General features: G+C 44.9%; 2 protein-coding genes across 2 annotated transcripts; both read right to left on the reverse strand.

Annotated features, from left to right (window-relative positions):
• Window positions 1-1,105: 1,105 nt before the first annotated feature.
• Window positions 1,106-10,953, reverse strand: rps19bp1 (ribosomal protein S19 binding protein 1). The gene is made up of 4 exons (XM_068019520.1): window positions 10,821-10,953; window positions 6,463-6,633; window positions 4,213-4,310; window positions 1,106-3,494 (listed from the first exon to the last, which is right to left on the reverse strand). Exons 1-4 carry the CDS (start codon window positions 10,873-10,875, stop codon window positions 3,363-3,365), a joined length of 456 nt encoding a protein of 151 aa, XP_067875621.1. The 5' UTR covers window positions 10,876-10,953; the 3' UTR covers window positions 1,106-3,362.
• Window positions 10,954-15,576: 4,623 nt separating this feature from the next.
• On the reverse strand, window positions 15,577-24,340 carry mpst (mercaptopyruvate sulfurtransferase). Its single transcript, XM_068019521.1, has 2 exons — window positions 23,734-24,340; window positions 15,577-18,248 (listed from the first exon to the last, which is right to left on the reverse strand). The coding sequence occupies exons 1-2, from the start codon at window positions 24,317-24,319 to the stop codon at window positions 17,947-17,949; spliced, it is 888 nt and encodes a 295-aa protein (XP_067875622.1). The 5' UTR covers window positions 24,320-24,340; the 3' UTR covers window positions 15,577-17,946.
• Window positions 24,341-24,694: the final 354 nt, after the last annotated feature.

Below are 24,694 nucleotides of genomic sequence, written 5' to 3' on the forward strand. Positions count from 1 at the left end.
CTGAAGATTCTGCAGAAGTGAAGTTCATGTCACACCTCTAAGACAGAAGGTTGTGTGGTCTGAGTTCCACTCTGGAGACTTGAGCACAAAACCTAAGTTGACACTGCCAGTGCAAGTACTGAGGGAGTGTGGCACTGTTGGAGGTGGCTTTTGGTTGCGACGATAAACCGAGGCCCAGTCTTCCCTCTCAGGTGGATGTACAAGATCCCACGGCACTATATTGCAGTAAAGCAGACGTACTCTCCCTGGCCAATATTTATCCCTCAACCAACATTTCTAAAAACAGCTTATCCGGTCATTATCACATGACTGTTTTTGGAATCCTGCTGTGCGCAGATTGGCATTTTAAATCCTCCCACGTAGTAAAATAGAACTGGGGGCTGTAGTTCAAGAAGGCCCATCGCCTCCTCGGGGGAATTAGGGACAGGCAATAAACGTGGCGACGTCAGTGGTGCCAATATCCCGAGAGAAAAAAAAAAGAAAACTCACCGGCTGCTCTTTATGGAATTTTACCAGCCCCGCGGAGGCGGTTTTGGAGGCAGGGGCACAGGGAAATTTCAAAGTTACGTGTCTCGTCGGCTCCCCAACTCGTTCATGCCTCTGTGAGCGTTTTCAGGAGATGGGCTTAAAGTGGCAGAGGCTACCCACCACTGGCCTCACCGAGGTGAAAGTTTCAGACGCAGACGCTATTTTCCTAGCGTCGGACTGAGCCCCCACCGAGTCCGGAGGCCTGCAGCAACTTGCAGGCGGCACCCCCCCCCCACCCCCCGGCAGGCCGGACGGCCACCAGTGCCTCCTCTCACTGACCCAATGAGTGAGAAACTGGAATGAAAAGGAAGCAGCCTCGACCATAACCATTTCTGTAGGAACATAGGAGCAAGAGTAGGTCATTCAGTCCTTCGAGCCTGCTCCTCCATTCAATTAGATCACAGCTGATCATCTACCTCAACACCATTTTCTCGCGCTATCTCCACATCCCTTTGATGTCATTAGTATCCCCTCCACAATGGCCCTAAGAGCTTCCCTTTTTGCACCAGTTTACTAGTTTTTATTTATTTCTGATCTGCTGCATGAAATCCTCATTATAACTAATTCATGCACATAAAGACAATTGCTCCAGTGTCACACACAGGCCTTTTAAAATTAGTTTATCAGTAGCAGGAATCACAAACAAACAGCAATATTTGAAAAGAAAAAATCAAATTAAATAAAAATACGCAAAAAAAAAAATTGCTGGAAGCATACAGCAGGTTCGAGCATCTGAGAGAAAGGCGAGTTAAAGGTTCGGGTGGAGACCCTTCGTCCCAGCACTCCCACCTGAAACAGTAACCCAGCTTTCTTTTTCCAATGCTCAAATGGTTAAAAACAGACAGGGCTGGACTGGTTAACATTCAAAGCAGAATCAGTATGAAACAAATGATGAATCAAATGAAGCAACCAGGTTTCCCCTTTCAATTTGGGAGGGTTTCACTGACTTCATTTTAGTGACTCCAATCCGTCTGTACTACCTGGAAGTCTGCCCACATCACTCAAGAGTCCGCTTGACAGAGGACAGCTCCCGATCGGGCCCCAGAGGGGCGGCTGCTGCCCATACTCCACTCTGTGTCTCCCAACACTGACTGGTGCCTGAAACCAGAGAGAAACCGGAGGGGGCAAACTACAAAGTACAGTATAGAAGATACTGGGGCGATACTAAGGGGCGATCTGCACTGCAACCTCATTAGGGTCTTTTGTAGCATTTTTCAGAAGCCGTGTTTTTACTTGGAATCTAAGTTCAATGACGGGCGTGTGTAAACTTTCATACTATGTTAAATCAAATCACGAAAAGACATCCAGCTATAATTCTGCCACTTCCAAAATCAAGTTATACCTAGAGAAATAATTCTGAGTCGCGTAACATTAGCGTGAAGTGCAGGTACGGCAGTGGCAAGGGGCAATCTGAGATGCTAAGTTACAGCAACACTCAGTCGCAGTGACGGCACGTCTGTATGTGGTGGTAGTGGGGAAAAGCACTTCCGAAACTTTTTAACGTAATGAGAGTCACCAGCTGCTCGGGAGAGATTAGTAACACACCATTAGATGGTGGGCCTCCTGCATGCAAACTCAAGTCTTTATTGTACTTAAAAAGAATTCTCTCCCCAAGTTGGCTCAACATATCATGGCAGCTGGTGTGGCGTGAGCTAAACACAATGGGAAGGTCTCAGCACAGTTTGGTGTGGCACCGCGCTGTTCAGAATGGGAAGGTCGTGGGGTGAATCGGCACGGAGTTAGCTGCACCCAGAGTGACTGTGCAGCTGGGGTGACAATGACATAACAGGGAGAAAAAAAATTAACCATTAAAATGAAAAATTAACTTATGTGAGGTATCAGATGCAGCTGGAATCTTCAGGACAAGAAAGAAGATAGGGAGAGGTTTCCTAAGCTTCACCCTTCCTGATAAAGACGCTGGGAATTTTAGCAACGTGAGGAGCACCGGCTACACAGGCACCGCCTTCATCTCATCCCATTCATATGGCCATTCCTCAGGAATGAGCCTGAACGAGAGTCAGGATAATATGGGGGCACAGGGATAGGGACGGAGCCCAATTCTTTTCAAGCCTGATATCCACATGTGGGCTTTATCCAGTTGGTGCTGCTGGATAGGAGCAGGAACCCCAACATATTTTCACCACTTTAATGCTGGGGCACTGGCGTGAGTGGTAGTGTCCCAAACTGAGATCAGTTAATCCAGCACAGGCTGGGGTTTGACTCTGGCCTTCCTGGTCGGCTGCTGACTGGATAAACCAGCGAGATGGCCCAGCTCTCTGGGATGGTTTGTGGTGGACTGGAAGAGAAGGGGCGAAAATATCTCCAAATGTTCCTGTTCCAGGATACGAGGGGGAGCTAAAAGTGAAGACAAATGGTGGCAGAATTTAGAGATGGCATCACAGTAATCAGTGCATGGGATCTGGCACAATGCGATGTTTATACTTTTTGCATGCTGCAATGAAACCGAGAGAAGTGACAAACCACTGTTTTCAACCGTTAAACAAGTACTGTTACAGTGATTATTTGCCACTGACAGAGTTTGCAGGCAGGTCTTGATCTTGGGAGGAGTTAGCCTTTCATTCCCCACTCAGTCTCTCCCCCTCTTTCACACTCACACACACCAGATTCTTAATATATCAGTTCCTAGCACAATCTTCACAGTTAATACTTGAGCTACTTTGGGGGGGGGTGGTGGTGATGGTTGTTGGGGGGGGGTGGTGGTGTGTGGTGGTAGGTTGTTGCTTACAGGGCTTGTGATGTGATCTCTCCTCAACAATTGCATCCACCTGGCTTACTCTCCTTCCATTTCGTCAAAAGTCAACTTTCTGCTGAGGTTAGGATGCCCCAAAATACTCTCTCTCAAACTTCCTAAATTCACTCTCCGAGAATACACTCTTCTCTTCCTTCCTCACTTCCTTTTCCTTGGGACGATCCTTTGCTTTCCTTCCTTGACTGTGCGTCAAAACCTAGAAGCAAAACAAAAAGCATTATAATTTTACATTGAGTTACTTCTCGCACCAGCTTTTCCTGGCGTCCTGTGTTTTGGGCTCAAGAAGGGAATAGCATTATATTTATATAGTGCCATTCATAGAATCACGGAATAATACAGCGCCGGAGATGGCCATTTAGGCCATCGTGCTATTCAATTAGTCCCATGCCCTGCTAATTCACCATAAGTCTTGGAGAGGGTGCAGAGAAGGGGAGTTCTCCCCAGTGTCCTGGCCAATATTTATCCCTCTGGTCATGAAAGGTGCTATAGAAATGTAAGGTTTTTTTTTTTAAATGGGCTGATCACCTGTTTTAATGTGTTTGGTTGAGGGATAAATATTGGCCAGGACACCAGGGAGAACTCCCCCTGCCTTTATTTGAAGTAGTGCCGTGGGATCTTGAACATCCACCTGAGACACTCAGGGCCTCGGTTTAATGCCACATCCAAAAGACAGCACCTCTGACAATGCAGCTCTCCCTCAGTCTGGAGTCTGTGCTCAAGTCACTGGAGTGGGACTTGAAGCCATCTGACTAACAGGTGAGAGTGCTACCCACTGAGCCACAGCTGATATGTCCTTAAGAGTCCAGTCCTTTCTGCAGCATCGTCTAATCAGGAACTGATTACATTAACACAAGCTTTCTGGTGGGACGTCAATCTGCAATCTTCTGACACAAGACCATTTATGAAATACACACCTTTTGAGTAATGCTGCTCTCAGTCAGGTATTTGCAACCGAGCATATACTGGAGATTTTCCTCAGTGTGGTCTACAGCCTTTTTCTTCCAATACTCCTCTGTGGAGGAAAACAAAGCTCTCATCAGCTCAGAGACTGTGTAACTACCATGAACACTGAGAAGTATTGTATTAATCATAATAAATTCTTTCCCACTCGGCCTTTCTCTAGAAAAGGCTGAGGGGTGACCTGTTAGAGGTCTTTTAAGATTATGAAGCATTATGATAGGCTAGATGTAGAGAAGATGTTGCAGCGAGAGCAAAACTAGAGGTCACACATATGACAGTCATCAATAAATCCAATAGAGAATTCAGGAGAAACTTCTTTACTCAGAGAATGGGGAGAATGTGGAACTTGCTACCACATGGAGTATTTGAGGTGAATAGCATTGATGCACTTCAGGGGAAGCTAGACAAACACATGAGGGAGACAGGACTAGAAGGATATTTAAGAAGGTTAGATGAGTAGGGAGTGAGCAGGCCATTAACATCTGCACAGAGCAGATGGGCCGAATGGCCTGTTTCTGCTCTGTACATTCTTTAGTAATTCTATATATCTTCTGAAGACATTGACTCCTTATTGGAACATACCTCTTGTAGCTGCTGGTTACCTGATATCCAACCTACCTGGACATGCATCAGATGAGCCTCAACGAAACATGTCAGTGCATGTTTCCAGACAAGAATGGAGACCTGACAGTCTGAGCTAACAGCAGTGGACAACGTCACTGTTCAGCTGCTTACCGTGCTGCAAGAACAGATGGAAGAGCTCTTCCATTCCCACGACCACCCCTCAATACCCTGTAGTTGGGGCTGCTAACTAACTGCATCACAACTGAATCTAATCCTGCCCACTTGCATGCACTTTCCAACATTAGTGTCTGGGAAGAGGCCAAGAGTGATAATGAACATTGCTCAATTTTCTCACTCCCTATCCATGGGAATGGAAGCCAGCTCCAGGTGTCAATTTGACCGAGATCAGCTAACTCACCAGGCCCTGTGTCCATAGATTACATCATCTCCATGTATTCACATTCCAGACCTTTTCCCATGTTCCAGTGGTGAGGTGCTCTAATTCCCTGTACGCAGGTTAATGCGTTTGCTGCCTGCATTATTATGACCAAGCCACTAACCTGTTTATTTTTAAATGAGTTAATCTGACCAATGCTAACCAGGATATGAGATACTATAATTATATAGGAACAAAAGAAAGCATATACAGGGCCAGAAAGAATGAGCCCTCCCAATCGCCCACCTCCTTCACGACCTATGCAATCTAACCTTCCACACTATTGGGTTCCTCGACCATCCTGGCCAGGCCATTCCACATCTTTAACACATCACTGCAACTATTTGTTTAGACTTAAACTTTTCTAAGTGTGAACCTGGTCTGGAGTCTGTGGCAATCCGGAAACCATTAAAAAGGCCGAAGGAACAAAAATACCTCCCCAGAATTAGACTTGATATTTTTTATAAAACAAGGCATACCATGGATTAGATTAGCCATGATCTAATCAAATGGCAGAACAGGCTTGAAGGGCTGAATGGCCTCCTCCTGTTCCTGTGTAGCAGCTACAACTGTACAGGGTATTGGTGGGATCACTCCGAGAGTACTGAGTACAGTTTTGGACTTCTTACTTAAAGAAGGATATACTTGCATTGGAGACAGTTCAAAGAAGGTTCACGAGGTAGATTCCTGGGATGAAGAGGTTGGCTTATGAGGAAACATTGAGCAGGTTGGGCCTATAGTCATTGGAGTTTATAAGAATGAGAGGTAATCTTATTAAAACATATAAGATTATGAGGGCTTGACAGGGTAGATGCTCCCTCTTGGGGAATCTAGAACTAGGGGGCATAATTTCAGACTAAGGGGTCTCCCAGTTAAGATGGAGATGAGGAGGAATTTCTTCTCTCAGAGGGTTGTGAATCTTTGGAATTCTCTTCCCCATAGAACAGTGGAGGCTGGGTCATTGAATATATTCAAGCTGAGATGGACAGATTTTTGAACTATAAAGGGTTATGGGGAACAGGCAGGAAAGTGGAGTTGAGGCCAAGATCAGATCAGCCATGATCTTATTGAAGGGCGGAGCAGGCTCAAGGGGCCGAATGGCCAACTCCCGCTCCTAATTCTTATGTTCAAATTCTCAGCAGACAGAGCTAAGTAATTGGAAGAACGCACGAGAAACTCAAACTGAAACAACCATGCCACTTACCCAGTGCTGATTTAACTACTTTGTCTTTGACAGTTGCTTTGTTCTTCTTCCCTTGCCCATGAGTCCTTTCTAATTGTTTCTTTCTTCCTTTCTTGTTCGTATTAACCAGGCGCAGACGGTCAGCTCCAGATGAGCATCCTGGAATCACCTTCTTCCTGCTCTGCCGTTTAGCTGAAACAGCAATGGGAGAGTTCAGTCACCCACATGGACTGCAGCGGTTCAAGAAGGCAGCTCACCACCACCTTCTCAAGGGCAGTTAGGGATGGGCAATAAATGCTGGCCTGGTTAGCGAAGCCCACATCCCATGAATTAATAAAAGAAAACATCTACTCAACATCAAAAAGCCAACAAACTGATCAGACTCCAACCACTCAAAACAGATAAACAGCCTTTGGAAGGAAAGCAGGACTAGGGTGGGTTGGATTTTATTTGTGCAAAATAAAATCTCTACTGATTTTCATACACAGAGCACAAGAATACCCAGTACAGATAATTACGATAATGGATTCCAAACACCATCTGGTAGCCCAGAGGGGTTGCTGTGCCCTTGATCGGTGTTTCTCAAACAGGGGTCCACGGGTCCCTGGAGGTCCATACAGACTATCCAGGAGGCCCGTGAGTTCATGTAAAAATTGCTTATGTGTGAGCTGGGAAACAGGAGTGGAGTGCAGCTGCCACATGTGCAGCACAGAGCAGGCTGGCTGCCTATCTAGGAGCGCAGTGCACATGGAGAAGCACTGAGAGCAGCACAAGGATTGCTATATCCATAAGTTAATGTCTATTTTCTTAAAGACATTATTAAAGCACTCTGTACATGCAGCACTTTCATGAGTATTATATGGTATTATAACTTACTTTGGGAGGGGGGGGGGGGGGGTGGTCCGTGATTACAAATCCATTTGAATCCGAAAAAGGTTGCAAACTACTGTCTCATATAACATTCGTTGTGTGGGTTCAATACATCATGAAATGCTGCAGAGTCAGGTGCACAGTCACAAACTGCAAGTAATCCTATCACATCACGCCAAAGGCCCAGTCCCACAGCTACGCTCGTAACACTGCTTACGGCAAAGGAATTTCATCGGATTTCAGGGGCTCAGGCAGTTCTTCGTTTAGCTTACACTTCTTCTTGGAGATGAGGCTGAAGGCTGCAAAAGAGAATGGTTTAAGGAGACGCTTGATGGTCCAGAGCTGGGAGGGGAGTTATCTCTGCTCTCCGGTACAATTCTGGGGTAGTGGGTAGATTTTGTAAAGGAGAGTGAGACCTGATACTGCTTGACATGTTCCAGCCAAACCTGGTGATGGATGGCTAAACCAGTTGAGCACCAAGTCTTCACCTCTTGGATCCGATGGGGACAACCCAAACAACCAGGATAAAGGTTTTGCTGGGAACAAGGACAAAGGTGGAGGTGACAGAGTTGCTCACCAACACAACGGCTACAGAAACATCATAGCGAATGGAGGGTGACTGCTAGGCATTTGGGAGTTTGAAAATGCAGTCATAAATGACATGGGGGTAGAGAGTGAGCATGGCTAGTATTGCCAGCTTTTTTTCAAATCCAAACATAAGAACATAGGAAATAAGAGCATGAGTAGGCCATTCGGTCCCTCGAGCCTGCTCTGCCATTCAATACGATCATGGCTGATCTTCTGTCTCAACTCCACTTTCCCCCTCATCCCCGTATCCCTTAATTCCCTTCGTGTCCAAAGATCTATCGATCTCAAGTCTTGAATATTGTTACAAAAGTGCTTCTGTTTTTGTTAAATATATTTTTTGAGGATTCATAGTCAAACTGAAGAAATGATGGATTAGTTTTTTTTCAAGAGGGTCATCAAGAGGACACTGAAAGGCCAACAACATTTACTGGTTGCCACAGGACTCAAGTTAAAAATCAAACAGAAATCTTAGTAACTGGTGAAGAGAGGTGACAGGTCAGAAGGTGAACTCTCTGTTTCCGGCTTCACTTTTGAATTGTTTGGAGTTGGGAATGAACTGTTTAAAAGGGGTTGGAGTTTTTAAAAAAACTAAACTGAAGGATAGACCCCAGCTCAGCCCAGCCTGTTCCATCTCTTTAAAAAGCCTGCAGAAGAGAACTTCCAAGGAGAGAAGAGAATTCCCAAGGAAGACCATAACCCAGCTCAGCTTTCCAGCACCTCTCTAACAGACCCTGAGAAGTCCACTGTGTCAACTCATCTCGTTTCTTTTCTTTGAAGAAAAGCCTGCTAAATTAATTCTCAACGCCGCCTGAAAAGAACTGTTCTAAAAGATCTCAGTGACCTGTCTACGTGTACTTGGAGGCCAGACTCTATGCCAGTTTTGGAACACAACATATCTCATCTGTTTTTTCTTCAAGAATGAGCAAAAATTCAGCTTGTGTTTTTTATGTCTTTTTTTTGGTAACAGAGCTCTAAACAACAATCCCTTTTATTTTTCCAGTTAACCGGGTGTATGTGTAAGTGTAAGGGGCTAAGGTAAAAAGGGAACTTTAATATTTCAATCTGTGTGTTTATGCTTTACTTCATTACTGGTTAAGATTTGTTTTATAATAAACCAATAATTTTGTTGTTTATTAAAGAAACCTGGTTGGTGTGTTTTATTCTGGGAAAAATAGAGTATATGATTGACCGTATCAGTAAGTGGGGAAATTTAAGTATATGCTGTGGCTTGTGGAGAAGTGGGGCTAGAATAAACAGTGCATTCCTCCCGCCTCAGTCATAACAGTACACTCATTGACTGAGCATCCTCTAGGGATGAAAATTCTAAAGATTCACAACCCTCTGAGTGAAGAAATTTCTCTGCATCTCAGTCCTACATGGCTGACCTCTTATTATGAGATTATGACACCTAGCTCTAGACTCTCCAGCCAGGGTAGACAGCCTCTCACTTTCCTTGTGATGCCCTCTTAGAAATTTATTTGTTTCAATGAGAATACCTTTCTTCTAAACTCCAGAGTATATAGGTCCAATCTACTCAATCTCTCCTCATAGGACAGCTCCCTCATCCCAGGAATCAATCCAGTGAACCTTTGTCGAACCCCCTAAAGGCAAGTATATCCTTCCTTAGGTAAGGAGACAAAACTGTACACAGTACTCCAGGTGTGGTCTCACCAAAACCTTATAAAACTGGATAATAGGCAGACTGGAGGTGAGATTAAGCCTTAAATTTTGATGTTCGCTTTGCTGCAGATGAATATAAAACAAAAACCTTAGTCATTACAACAGTAGCTACATTTCAAATGCACTTCCTTGACTGTGAAGTGTTTTGGGACATACTGAAAATGTGAAAGGCACTGTATAAATGCAAATTCTTAAAGAACAACTTCCTCCAACATCATGAGCAGATTTTCTATATGCTGTTTATACAAGGGACCTTTTCAGATACCGCACTGAAAAACTGGGCAGGCAACACCCTTGCATATAGCCTGCAGGGTGACTCCCTGGCTAGTGGGAGTTGCCTTGAAAACTCCAGCTCAACCCACACCTGGGACACGAGAAACACTGACGCCTGTCGGCACAACATAACACCACAGCCCCTTTAATCGTAGTAAAATGCTCCGAGGCATTTCACAAACACCGACCCACATAAGGAGATATTCGGCGATCAAAAGCTTGGTCAAACAGATATGTTTTATGGAGGAGAGGGTTTTAAGGAGGGAACTCCAGAGAACAGAAGAAACTGGAATAGATCAATTTGTGTTTAGCATTTTGAAAAAGGACAGGGGTGGGGGAAGCACTTAAAGTTGAAAATAAATTTTTTCACCTATAGAGTGGTGGGAGTCTGAACCTCACTGCATGAAAGGGTAATTGTGGCAGAAACCCTGATCACATCTAAAAAGTACTCAGATATGCACTCAAAGTGCCTTAACCTACAAGGCAACAGACCAAGAGCTGGAAAGTGGAATAAGGCTGGATAACTCTTTTTCGGTGAACAGACATGATGGGCTAAATGGTCTCCCTTTTGTGCTGTAAATTTCCATGATTCTGTGTAATGAGAATAAAGACACAAAATTCTGGAATTAGTCAGCAGGTCAGGCAGCATCTGTGAGGAGAGAAACAGAGTTAAACGTTTCCGGTCGATGAGCTTTCAACAGAATTTTGCTTTTGTTAAGCCGGCGAGTTTGGGATCAATGCCTGAGCCTGCTGATCTCAGACATGGCAGCAGGAGGCGCTGCAGCCGCTGATCTCGAACATGGCTGCAGGGGGCGCTGCAGCGGTGACGCACAGCACCCCCTTGTGTTGGGAGGTCGGAATCGCCGCTCCCGATCGAGCGCGCCCGTCACGCCAAGGGGTCAAAACCGACCGCGGCTTAAAATTAACCGTGACCACCGGGGAAGGGTGAGGGGGATACAAGCCTCTACCTCTCACGTCCTCGCTCATCAGATCCAACCCCTTTCTGATCAGTGCCGTCGACATCGCTGCACGGAGCCACCACAAACCGAGCCACGCCGGCCCCGTGAGCTAACAGCCAGCCTGCCAAGAGGTGCCCAGTCGCGACAATCCGGCCGTTTGTCCACAGCGCCACCTGCAGCACCGGCAGACCACTACCGTCATGCAGGCTAAACACTGCACTGACTCCCCCAGTGGTCACACTGAAGTACTGCGCTGGAACAACTCAAAAAAAAAGGAAAACTTGCATTGCTATAGCAACTTTCATCTCCTCAGGCCGTCCCAAAGAACATCATAGCCAACGCAGTACTTTTTTTGGAAGTGTTGCAATGTAGGATTTGGAATAAGAATGGAAAATACTGGATTTTTATTTCAGTTTTCCAGTGTCTCCAGTACTTTGCTTTTGTTTTAGAATATTTTGTTCCCCGCCCCTCAAACGAGAGGTGTATTTTAATAAATGCAAATGGAAGGTTTGTAAATAATTTATCACTGGGCACATAACCTGCTCCGATATTCCAGTGCAGTCAAAAAAAACTTGCATTTATACAGCACCTACCTTGACCTCATTTGTGATTTTGTCCTGCCAGGACATACCCTATCAAAACCACAAATGTGGCAGTCCTCTCAAAGGCAGAGCTCCCAAGTGTGTTGGCACTAATCAGAGACGGTTTCGGTGGATCAGACACGTCCGCAGGGTGGAAGACGATCGCATGCTCTCTTCTGTATGGTGAAGTAGCCAGGGCCAGACGATCAGTGAGGTGCCCAAAGCTCTGCTTCAAGGATTCTTGCAAGCGTGACATGAAGGCCCTAAATGTCAACTATCGCACCTGGGAGTCACTAGCTGGCAAAAGAGGGAAATGGGAACACATGCTGTGGACTGACCTGCACTACCAAGACGGCCAGTTGCGACAGCAGCTTGGCAACAGGGGTCAATGTCGAAAACAACTCATAGCATCGTCCTGAAGAAGGGTCACTGACCTGAAACGCCAACTCTGCTTCTCTCTCCACAGATGCTGCCACACCTGCTGAGTATTTCCAGCGTTTCTTGTTTTTATTATCACAGCATCACTTGGCAGCTTCACGTGCAGCACTCTCAAGGATTGGCCTTCACAGCCATCAGCAAAGCTGCACCAACACCCCACCTAAATGATTTGTTCGCTGCATGTCCATCATCTTTCATAGATGGAAGGTTGCAATCCTAACCATGACCTCAGGAGTAGGTTTTTAAAAAGTGTAATCACTGTTGTAGGTGGACTGAAGGAGTACTGCATTGTCAGATGTGCCCTCTTTCAAATGAGATGTTAAGCGGAGACCTTTTCAGGTGGGCATGAAGATGCCATTGGACTGCAGGGGCCTCAACTGCAGGGCCTTCTCCCAGTGGCCTAATCAACATCCTCACCTCAACCAACACCACAAACATAGATTAAATACATGTGGTAATTTAGGGCAGAAAATCCAGGGCAAACATGTTGGAACAGTCGTAGCCCATTTGAAAAAAAAAAGTCCTTTATGCCCTTTGTAAATAAAGAACAAAGAACAGTCCAGCACAGGAACAGGCCATTCGGCCCTCCAAGCCTGCGCCGATCTTGATGCCTGCCTAAACTAACACCTTCTGCACTTCTGGGGCCCATATCCCTCTATTCCCTTACTATTCATGTATTTGTCAAGATGTCTCTTAAACGTCGCTATCGTATCTGCTTCCACCACCTCCCCTGGCAGCAAGTTCCAGGCACTCACCACCCCCTGTGTAAAAAACTTGCCTCGCACATCCCCTCTAAACTTTGCCCCTCACACCTTAAACCTATGTCCCCTAGTAACTGACTCTTCCACCCTGGGAATAAGCTTCTGACTATCCACTCTGTCCATGCCGCTCATAACTTTGTAAATCTCTATCATGTCGCCCCTCCACCTCCGTCGTTCCAGTGAAAATAATCCGAGTTTATCCAACCTCTCCTCATAGCTAATGCCCTCCAGACCAGGCAACATCCTGGTAAACGTCCTCTGTACCCTCTCCAAAGCCTCCACGTCCTTCTGGTAGTGTGGCGACCAGAATTGCACGCAATATTCTAAGTGTGGCCTAACTAAGGTTCTGTACAGCTGCAACATCTTCTTTGGCCTCCTTATCTCGAGAGACAATGGGTAAGCGCCTGGAGGTGGTCAGTGGTTTGTGGAGCAGCGCTTGGAGTGGCTATAAAGGCCAATTCTAGAGTGACAGGCTCTTCCACAGGTGCTGCAGAAAAATTTGTTTGTCGGGGCTGTTACACAGTTGGCTCTTCCCTGGCGCCTCTCTTTTTTCCTGCCAACTGCTAAATCTCTTCGACTCGCCACACTTTAGCCCCGCCTTTACGGCTGCCCACCAGCTCTGGCGATCACTGGCAACCGACTCCCACAACTTGTGATCAATGTCACAGGACTTCATGTCGCGTTTGCAGACGTCTTTAAAGCGGAGACATGGACGGCCGGTGGGTCTGATACCAGTGGCGAGCTCGCTGTACAATGTGTCTTTGGGCATCTTGCCATCTTCCATGCAGCTCACATGGCCAAGCCATCTCAAGCGCCGCTGACTCAGTAGTGTGTATAAGCTGGGGATGTTGGCCGCTTCTAGGACTTCTGTGTTGGAGATACAGTCCTGCCACCTGATGCCAAGTATTCTCCGGAGGCAGCGAAGATGGAATGAATTGAGACGTCGCTCTTGGCTGACATATGTTGTCCAGGCCTCGCTGCCATAGAGCAAGGTACTGAGGACACAGGCTTGATACACTCGGACTTTTGTGTTCCGTGTCAGTGCGCCATTTTCCCACACTCCCTTGGCCAGTCTGGACATAGCAGTGGAAATCTTTCCCATGCGCTTGTTGATTTCTACATCTAGAGACAGGTTACTGGTGATAGTTGAGGCTAGGTAGGTGAACTCTTGAACCACTTCCAGAGCATGGTCGCCAATATTGATGGATGGAGCATTTCTGACGTCCTGCAACATGACTTGCCAATTTTTATACTCCATGCCCCGACCGATGAAGGCAAGCATGCCGTATGCCTTCTTGACTACCTTATCCACCTGTGTTGCCACTTTCAGTGACCTGTGGACCTGTACGCCCAGATCTCTCTGCCTGTCAATACTCCTAAGGGTTCTGCCATTTACTGTATACCTCCCACCTGCATTAGACCTTCCAAAATGCATTAGTCACATTTGTCCGGATTAAACTTCATCTGCCATTTCTCCGCCCAAGTCTCCAACCGATCTATATCCTGCTGTATCCTCTGACAATCCTCATCATTATCCGCAACTCCACCAACCATTGTGTCGTCCGCAAACTTACTAATCAGACCAGCTACATTTTCCTCCAAATCATTTATATATACTACAACCAACAGATGGAAGAGATGTGCATGTAGTGGAGGCAATATTGTTACGACCAGAGTGCGATCGATACATGAAAAAAAGATATGAACTCCCAGACCAATTTAAAGAATTACACAAGATTTCACATTTTAAGACTTATATAACAACTAAACTAAGAGAAATCCCCATTCACCAGATAGTACTTTGTAAGTAGCTCATATCCCAGATTACAAAGAAAGGTATTTTCTTTATTTATTAAAATACTTGAAAACCTCACACCACACTTACACATTACCAGTCCTTTGTAATGGTGAAATGCTTTGCATTAAAAATCCCAAACTCCTCCCAAAAGAAATGGGTTGGATCTGCCTGACCTTTCCAAAAATCAACATTCTCTTCGGTCACTTCTCTGAGAACTTCCGACCTGGACGTCTGTGAATAAGGTGATTCCTGGTGATCTTGCCAGTCTTCTACTTCTCCGCAAGCTTCAGCTTTCAAAACAGGTTCAAGTCTTCGCAGCTTTTTGCTGTATCAGGCTGCCGAGAGCAGGTGTTCCCTCTTTCTCTCAAGGCCACAATGGCCAATTTCTTCTCTTTCACCCTGTCTGCCTTCAGAAAATCCGTTAAATTTATCTGGAACCACATAACAATAGCTTATTGTCCTGTTCCAATATGCAAAGTCCAGAAGTATGGTTTCACTGAGCAACCTAGGCTTTCCATTGTTCCCAAGTGTTGACAGCTGCCTGGTATATTTGCATCTTCAGAATCACTGACCCCATGTTTTACGACCCATTGTTCTTCAGGTATTACCCTGCAGTCTCTGATTTTCAAAAAAAAAAGGTCTTTAATTTGTGTTCTCTGTCCTTTGGCAGAGTGGATGTGAAGTCACCTGACCTTCCAGACTCCATCTTAAACTTTAAAAAAAAAATCACTTTTTAAAAACATAATCATGTTACAAAGTCCAGCTTTCATAACAATATTAACAATTTTATTGAAAGGGTTATCGAGAGTATAAAATATAATTTTCTGTTTTGTTCTCATACCCATTTTCTCAAGAATGTTAATGAGCAGGAGAAAATCTTACCCCGCCCCCCCCTCCCCCGACCCAGAAATTCTCGTTTTGTTCTCTCACACCTTTGTTACAGAAGGGGCACAACTGAGGATCATATTAGTTTTTGAGTTCTGAGGGATAAAATGCACATCCCATTGCATGACCTTCTCACAGCTAATGCTTTGGTCCTTCAACTTGGGAGCAAGGATAACGGCTGGAGCAAATGAACTCCAGTAAAATCTTTTTAATCTAACTTATTTCCAAGAATGGTCTTGTATGTCCAGCCATATCAACGATGTTTTAATTTCCCTCAACATAAAACACACAGGAAAGGCAGCTGTAATTACATCTCCAATCTTTAATAATCTACTTTGACGCAAAAGGTAGCAAAATAAAACAATTTGCTCAACGGAAGGTACCTTAATTTTATTAAAAGAATTACAATTAGCATCTGTTGGGTTCAGTGACACATTTAGCAATTCATTTACAAAAGTGTCAACACTTCATTAAACGGAAAGTTAATGGCTTGAAGTTGTAATGTTATTTATTTTGCTCTCCCTTTTACACCTACCCGAAAGGGCAGACGGGGCCTCAGTTTAATGTCTCATCTGAAAAATGGTACCTCAACAGTGCAGCACTCCCTCAGTACTGCACTGGAGATTCAGCCCAGATTTTGTCTAAAAGTCTCAGGAATGGGACTTGAACACACGGCCCAGCCAAGAACATGGGACTCCATTGGTAGAAATTCCACCATCCATTTTGTTTGTCCACAGACAGTCAGGTACCCATTATAATATAATAAATGGAGGAATTTCTAGCCACATGCAGTTCATACACAGCATGCAGAATGTAACACTGGAAGCCCCATGCGAAGAAAGCTACAGCACCGAGCTCTGCATTTCTCCTACAATCAGTCAGTTGTCTGTTAGTTAATGGTTCAAATTAATTGACTTCTCAGAATACCTTACATATTTAGTATTTTTATGTACATAGAATAATCCAGGTCTAATTAAACCAATTAATACTACTCCCCTCATTACCTCTTCAAACATTCATCTTAATTAAGGCTCCCTCTAAAGGACTTTTGACACAAATTCTTTGAAATTCTCAGATATTAATCAGCGGGCCAGACGGCAAATTAATAGAGTGACTAAATAGGTGATCTTGGTGTTGCTCCTGCATTTTCCATTTCATTGTTCCTTTCACTGGCAGTAGGGGTTAATGGGAAGGTTTTGGCTGTACAATTTTTGAGTAAGTCCCAACTCCTTCTCCAATGTATTCCTTAAATCTCCATTACAGCATGCTTGGGCAATGTGTGGAACTGAGAAGATCAGAGGCACATTTGGTACGCATTGAGCCTACAAGAATTGAGAACAGGCCAGAAACGACGTCAGACATGCTGCGGGGTAACAGTACTGAGCGCTACCCAAAGGAATCAGGTTTCATTGCAACATCTGGAATCGGCTAATGCATGCAAGATTCCGATTCAATGCAGATGCTATTTACACAGCAACACAGACCAATTTTACTGCGTTAATTAACCACTGGAAGGGTTTCCAATTCATTTCCTCTTAAACAGGAGCTGTGACACACATTGGCCATCAGGCGGGCGGATTTACTGTCCACTGGCTTTGAAACTTCTTTTGCCTAGAAGATAGGCTCAGTTCCCATGAAGCAAATCCAGTGGGCTGAAGGATGACATCAACGACTGTTCAGGAGCTATTCTCCACTACAACATTTCTTCCTTGCTGAAGGAAAAAGTTATAGCCTTGGCTTGGCATGGCTTAGATTAGGAATAGGACAGGAGCAAGGATCTAGCCTACGTTGCCCTCACAAAGTGGGGTGAAACATGAGCAATATAACTCCTGACCCAAACGTGCTACCTATTGACATGGGCTTAAAAACTTTACAGTTTACAAGGTTCCAGATGTTAATAACAAGTAAGTGGAACTTTGTCCTTTCGACAAATAATTTCACTTAGAAAGGGAAGATATTTCACACTCAGATTTCAACTTCTGGCATCCTAAATGCATCAAAAACATCTGGTCTCACTTTGAAATCTTGGCTGCCCGCATAACACTGCCTTCACGGAATAATTCACTGCAAGACCCAATTTCAGACACATTGCCGATCCAGCCTCAGACCACACCAAGCATCCTGGGTAAATGACAATGCAATGCCTCAAAGAATGGGAAAAATCATGGCTGAGTGTGGAAGACGTCAGCTCATGTTCACCACCACCAACACCCATCCCCCCACCCCCCCCCCCCCCCAAACTCCTCACCCAACATCGTTTTGTCACCAAGGCACCATTCTTGATGCAGTTACAGTTGCTCAAGACAAACCATCCTTGGCTTTTCTCTGCCCACCATCCCTCTGTTATTTGTGAAAGGCTGAGTCTCCAGTTTAATCACCAACGTGAGAAACACACAAATATGACTGAATCAACATTACAAGGGAAGATCATCTATTGTTGCCCCCATACACTGAAGAACACTAGCTAAGTACTTGCAGTACCCTTTACAGGGAGTAGATTGAACCTATAAAGTACCTCCACAAGCTTTGTTTTAAGGGACCCCTCTTCCTACCACCCAACTCAATAATGCAATACCTGACACTAGGGAAAACAAACTTGAGAGACTAACTAATTTACCAACTAATCTCAATGTTGGAGCGGGCAGCACCTGAAATGTTGATTTCAGTGCTACCTATTTAACTTTCTCATCTCTCTCTGAGATGATGTAACTCGGGTCAGCTCGTTTGAACCACTCCATCCAGGCGCCATCGTAGATCATGACATCTTCTTTCCCACAGAGGTAGGCAGCAAGAGCGACATGGCAGGCACTGACCCCACTGCCACAGGTCCCCACCAGTGGTTTGTTCAGGTCGATATTGTGTTCCTCAAACATGCGTTGCAACTCCTTTTCGCTCTTCATCTTTCGGAACTCCGAGTGCAAGAAGGTATTGAAGGGGATATTGATACTGCCGGGGATGTGACCAGATTCAAAACCTAAGGAAATAAGACCAAAAATAGTTTGAGTTGGGGAAACCCACCTCAGTTCTAGACAAACACCATACATAGGAATGCTCAAATACTATAAAGGTCTGATTGCCATTCCTGGCAATACTTCATATCTGTTCTCAGAATCAGATTCCAATCCCTTCTCAGACATCCTCCTAAAATCCAACATGTTTCTGAAAACCCACCTGACTACAACTTCTTGCTTTATCTAATCTTCTCTCCGATGTGTTAGTTCAAGGCCCACTCCAGGATTTGAGCAAAAAAATGACACTCCAGTGCAGTAATGAGGGATTGCGACACTGTTGGAGGCTCCGTCTTTTGGATGAGAAGTTAAACCGAAGGCCTGTCATCCTTCTCAGGTGAAAGTATAAGCTCCCATGGCCACGATTTCAAAGAAGTACAGGGGAGTCATCCCTGGCGTTCAGGCCAATATTTACCTGTCAATCAACATCACAAAAACAAATGATCTGGTCATTATCACATTGCTGTTGGCGGGAGCTTGCTGTGTGCTATTCTGTTTCCTACAACAGTGACTAACACTTCAAAAGTACTTCATTAGCTGTAAAGTGCTTTGGGACATCCTGTGGTTGTGAAAGACGCCATATAAATGCAATTCTGGCTTGCTTTCTTAGTAATCTGAAGTTGGGAACCTAGTACAATTTTCTAGATCTCTGCACACTTCGAATTTCCCCAAGCCTTTCCTCTGGCTAATCTCTGCCTAAATTTCCTGCATTGATATAAATGGGGAGTGTTTATACAATGAGAAGAGATCATGCACAGCACAAGAGAATCTCTACCACTGTGGATTTCTGAGCTAGTTGGTTTGGAGACCCAATGGTGATGGGGTTCCAGAAGCAGCAGAAATCTGGAGCTCAAAAAAACTCAAGGCCCATGATTGTGGCTGTGCTACTGACCATGGTCAGTGTTTTTGACACACGGGAGATCTCTACAGCCTGGTTAATATGTTAACAGGTCCCTTAAATGGACATAATGCAAACACTTGCCCACAGGAAGACCTGAGAGGAGTATTTCGATATGACTGCTTACAAGGCGAAATCTGGTTGATGAGTAATGTTGTGTGCAGATGCTCCCATGCTCACATAAACAAAATTATGAGAAAGTTCCATGTCATTGAAGAAGTTGACCTCTGAATGCCTGATCAATCATTTGCAACACTCTGTTACTCTGAATCAACACAGATGTTAACTATTAAAGAGCATTGTCAGAAGTCAAATAGCTGTCCTGCTCAGACTCTCAATGAACCAGTAATCTTGAAGTCAGAACAGCATAATAAACAGCCCCCCACATATGGAAATGTGACCAGTGTCTTTGAGCTACCCATCGGTTTCGGATCAGAGAATAAAAGATTCAACTTGTATTTATAAACCAGCTTTCAACCTCAGGATACCTCAAAGTGCCTCACAATCACATTTTTTTGAAGTGCAGTCACTGTTGTAGGAAACGTGGCAGCTACTACGCACACAGCAAGATCCCACATTCAGCAATGGGACGAATGACCAGACAATCTGTGTTAGTGATGTTGATTGAGGCATAAATATTGGACCAGGACACCAAGAGAGCTCCTCTGCTCTTCTCTGAATCATGCCATGGGATCTTATACATCCATCTGAGAGGAAAGACAAGGCCTCGGTTTAACGTCTCACCCAAAAGTCAGCACCTCGGAGATCTTTCACAAATTTTCCCATCATTAGCAAGGAAAATGTCAAAAACTTAAATCTTGTTGCAAGCCAGGGACTGCACCTCTATTCAACTTGTTCTTTGGTTGTGAATATATAACAAAGTTCTCTCAGGATAGGATTGACTCGTTGAAGAACGGCAACTTACTTTTATACAGTGACTAATGCAGCAAAAAGACGCAAGGCACCTCACAGTTGATGAGCAGACCAGAGAAAGGGTTATGGGAGGTGGGCAAAGGAGGCTTCTGAAGATGGGGAGAGATCCAGCAAAACGAAGGGGTTTAAACAGTGCTAGGCACTAGAGATAAAGTCTGTGAAGAAAGCGTGTGAGAAAGAATGTGTGTGAGAGAATGTCTGTATGTATGAATTTACATAGTTAATCCTGAGCACCTTACCTCAAACACAGCAAGTTGCCACCTACCCATTCCTTGCCTGAAAGATGGGCAGTTGGCAGAGGAAAATTGAAAGGGTCTATTTGCCACCCAAGACCTGTGTGATGCAATTTTCACACAGCACCCACATCTGTTTCAGACAGGAGAAATGTGGAAAGCAACCTTTTCCCATCTCAGAAAGGTATTGGAAGGAAATCCAATTGCAACAACTGTTGGGACGAACAATCATGCGCGGATCAAAGAGACCACTTAAAGTTAAAATTGAAGAAAATGATCAGGAGCAAATAGTAGCAAGTGTGAATGCAAGACCTCAAAGTTGTACAGAGAAACTCTTGGCTAGCAGCAGAAGAAAAGGAAAATCAGCATTATCACAAATCTGAAACATGTAGATGGGTATTAGAGGAAGAGAGCAGAGGAAATAAAGGAGAACCAGTTAATGGCATTAACAAAGAGAAGTTTAATGTCCTCACAGGACCAGTGAGTGGACATCCAACTGATTCAGCCCATCAGTCTATGTTTGGTTTGACAAAGCTAAATCGAGTGTTGCAACTCGGACAGCAAGTTTGTACATTTGTGTTTAACTGTGTATCTGCCCCTTGTCTGAAGTTGCCATACCATTTGTGCATACATAATGATGAGCACCATTAGCTGCACTGTTATTTTGGCAACAAATTATGACCCATAGTTCAAAAATAATGGACAACTTTAGGGCAATGAAATTTGCAGAACAGAAAAATACAAATACACAATATATATTCTATGGAGCATTATTTTCATGAAAAGTATTTGGCAAACTGTCCGAGGAAGAGAAAGAATGATGCATTTTTAATAACATGCAAATTACTGCATGATTTTTATTAATATTTGTTTTATAAGATGTACATCTAAATAATTAATGAAAAATATTTGATTGTGATGCAGCTGAATAAACTTTCTCTTGATTTTTCACAAAGGGAGCAAATTTCACATATTTGAGCCGATATTTATATGTGGTGAACAGTACGCTCAGCATCATGATCACAATAGTTTTATTCGCAGTATTTTTTTCTTTGGAAAAAGCACATTACTACTTATACTATTGCAAGAATACAACTGCCAGTATAGTGCAGGTGAGTTGCTCTTGTAGAGGGCCAACACAGATACAACATACAATGTGGGTATTAAAACGAGGGTTTTTTTGTCTGCTTCATACCTCATGGCAGGTAGAAATTTAAAATGTCATGGAAAATTTAGAAGTACATTTCCAAAAAAAAAGCAATTGTGGTTTTGGGAAAAGCACGAGGCCTAATTACGAAGGCTGCAACTCAGTATAAGAAGGATTGTTTTCGGGAAATTGTTTCAATTGATTTTTTTTTAAACTATGACCACCAGCCCAGGAGCATAATGAGCTGACTGGATGAGGCAATCATTTGGTCTGCTGTTTTTAACTAAATCTAAAAAATAAAGTTATTCTGCTTCGACCCCCTCCCCCCCACAACTATGAAGTACCTCAGGACATTTTGCTATTAAAAGGTTTTTGTACTTGTTATTCAAACTGTAAATAAATTATTAGTTTCAGTCCAATTGTATTTTCTGTCTTTCAAAAGAGTAAGGGGATCATGCTGAGCATGTCAATAGATACTGAATTACACAGCACATACCTGCCATCAGCTCAGTACACTGTTAAAGCACAGTGATGCAACAAAGCATCTAAACACGTCAATACACCACACATGAAGAGTATTTATTTATTTATTTATTTAGAGATACAGCACTCAAACAGGCCCTTCGGCCCACCAAGTCTGTGCCGACCATCAACCACCCATTTATACTCTTTCTTTCTTTCTTTTGGGCCTCCTTATCTCGAGAGACAATGGATACGCGCCTGGAGGTGGTCAGTGGTTTGTGAAGCAGCGCCTGGAGTGGCTATAAAGGCCAATTCTGGAGTGACAGGCTCTTCCACAGGTGCTGCAGAGAAATTTGTTTGTTGGGGCTGTTGCACAGTTGGCTCTCCCCTTGCGCCTCTGTCTTTTTTCCTGCCAACTACTAAGTCTCTTCGACTCGCCACAATTTAACCCTGTCTTTATGGCTGCCCGCCAGCTCTGGCGAATGCTGGCAACCCATTTATACTAATCCTACATTAATCCATTACCCTCCCACATCCACACCTTCCCTCAATTCCCCTACTACCTACCTATACTAGGGGCAATTTATAATGGCCAATTTACCTATCAACCTGCAAATCTTTGGCTGTGGGAGGAAACCGGAGCACCCGACAAAAACCCACGCGGTCACAGGGAGAACTTGCAAACTCCGCACAGGCAGTACCCAGAATCGAACCCGGGTCGCTGGAGCTGTGAGGCTGCGGTGCTAACCACTGCGCCGCCGTGCCGCCCCTAAGTAGCTTTCCGAGTCTGTGACTCCCGCAGTCACATTTCAGGAAGTCACAGGAATAAATGAAATTGGAAATTACGAGCAACAGACGCTGCATTTTCCCGCGGGCAAGGGTTTCCACCAGTTCTACAAACTTACAACACGGGGTTACAGGGAGAAGGCGGCGTGGGGAGGGGGGGGGGCAGGGTGGGGGAATGGCATTAGGTAAACTGCTCCTTCGGAGAGCCAGTGCAGACACGATGGGCCGAATGGCCTCCTTCTGCACTGTAGCAATTCTTTGATTCTGTGCAGCTTGCAAAGGAGGTGCTTCCGCCATTCTACAAGATAAAAAAAAATTCCTCTCTCTGCCAGCAGATAATATGAAACAGCAGCTAGATTACAGTAATTAATTTAGACAGCCGTGGCAATTTGAGGCCGTTTTTAAACATCTGGAGATATAAAGTTGGCACCAGTAAAAGTGCCCAAGATGATGTCGGATTGTCATAAAAACTCAACCGATTCACTAATGTCCTTTTAGGGAAGGTAACTGGTCTGGCCTATGCATGACAAAAGCAAAATACTGCGGATGCTGGAAATCTGAAATGAAAACAAGAAATGCTGGAAATACTCAGCAGGTCTGGCGGCATCTGTGGAGAGAGAAGCAGAGTTAACGTTTCAGGTCAGTGACCCTTTCATCAGAATACCGTTGAGCCTTGAGGCTCAACAAACCACTTAGTTGTTTTAAAATGCTACAGATAACACATGGACCGCTTTGGCTCCCCCAGCACTACTCTCCCAGAGCTGGCAATGGGTAATAAATGCCAGAGATGACACATCCTGGAAACAAACCTAAAATAGATTCGTGCATTTAACTGCAAAGACTGGAAGCACAGATGACCAACATTTTAGGCATTTTAAATTTTAAACAGGATGCAAACTTTAGCTGAAATGCAACAGATAGATCAGGAATCCGGAGGGAAGAAGAAGGGGTGTTGGGGGTGGGGGTGGGGGTGGTAAGAACTTTTAAGAAACCTTCTCTGGGTTCAGGTTGTATGCCTCTGAATCTCCCCTCGGGTCTGGTGTCCACCAGTTGGAACTCCTTGCTGTGGATGTTGTCCAGGATCTCCTGGTAGGTTTTGACCCAGCTTTTGGCGTTCGTCTTGTACTCAGCCAGGGGATAGTCCTGCAGGTCCGAAGTGACCGGGAGACCCTCCCTGCACCAGTTGACCAAGCCGCCGTCCAGCACGGACACCAGGCTGTGGCCGAAAGCCCGGAACATCCACCAGACCCGGGGGGCGCAGAAAAGGCCAAAGTCGCTGGCGTCGTAGATCACGACGTGAGTGTTGTTGCAAATGCCCAGGTTACCCACGTATCGGGAGAAATGCTCCTGCCGGGGCATCATATGCTGGTAAGGGGACGACTGGTCGCTGCATTCCTCCAGGTCGAAGAAGAGAGAGCCGGGGATGTGCTTTCCCCCGAACTCCTCCCTGCCATCCCGCTGCAGCTTGGGCAGATGCCAGGAGCAGTCCAGCACCCGCAGAGCCCCAGCCTTAGCCTTAGCGCTGCCAATCGCCTCTGCCAGCCAGGCAGCAGACACCACACTCCGCACTAACGCCATACTGCAGTCAAATCCCCTTCCTGCCTGGGCGGAGCCACCTTTTAAAGACAAACCTCCAAGCCACTGATGGCCACAAAAAACAAAATGCTGCCCAATGCAGTTTTCCCATTTAGCTGCTCACATTGCAACGCTTTCAAAAAAAAAGTACTTCATTGGTGAAAGGTGCTGCATCAATGCAACTCTTCATATGCACAGATTGGAGACCTGAAATGAAAACAGAAAGTGCAGGAAATACTCATTATCGAGTCATTTGCAGCACAGAAGGAGGCCGTTCGGCCCATTGAGCCCACGCTATCTCTCCACGGAGCTATGCGGTCAGCCCCACTCCCCGGCTCCATCCCCACAGCCCGGCGAGTCTATTCCTCTCAAGTTGGC

Source organism: Heterodontus francisci, chromosome 41 (assembly GCF_036365525.1).
Source record: "Heterodontus francisci isolate sHetFra1 chromosome 41, sHetFra1.hap1, whole genome shotgun sequence".
NCBI classification, from domain to species: Eukaryota; Metazoa; Chordata; class Chondrichthyes; order Heterodontiformes; family Heterodontidae; genus Heterodontus; species Heterodontus francisci.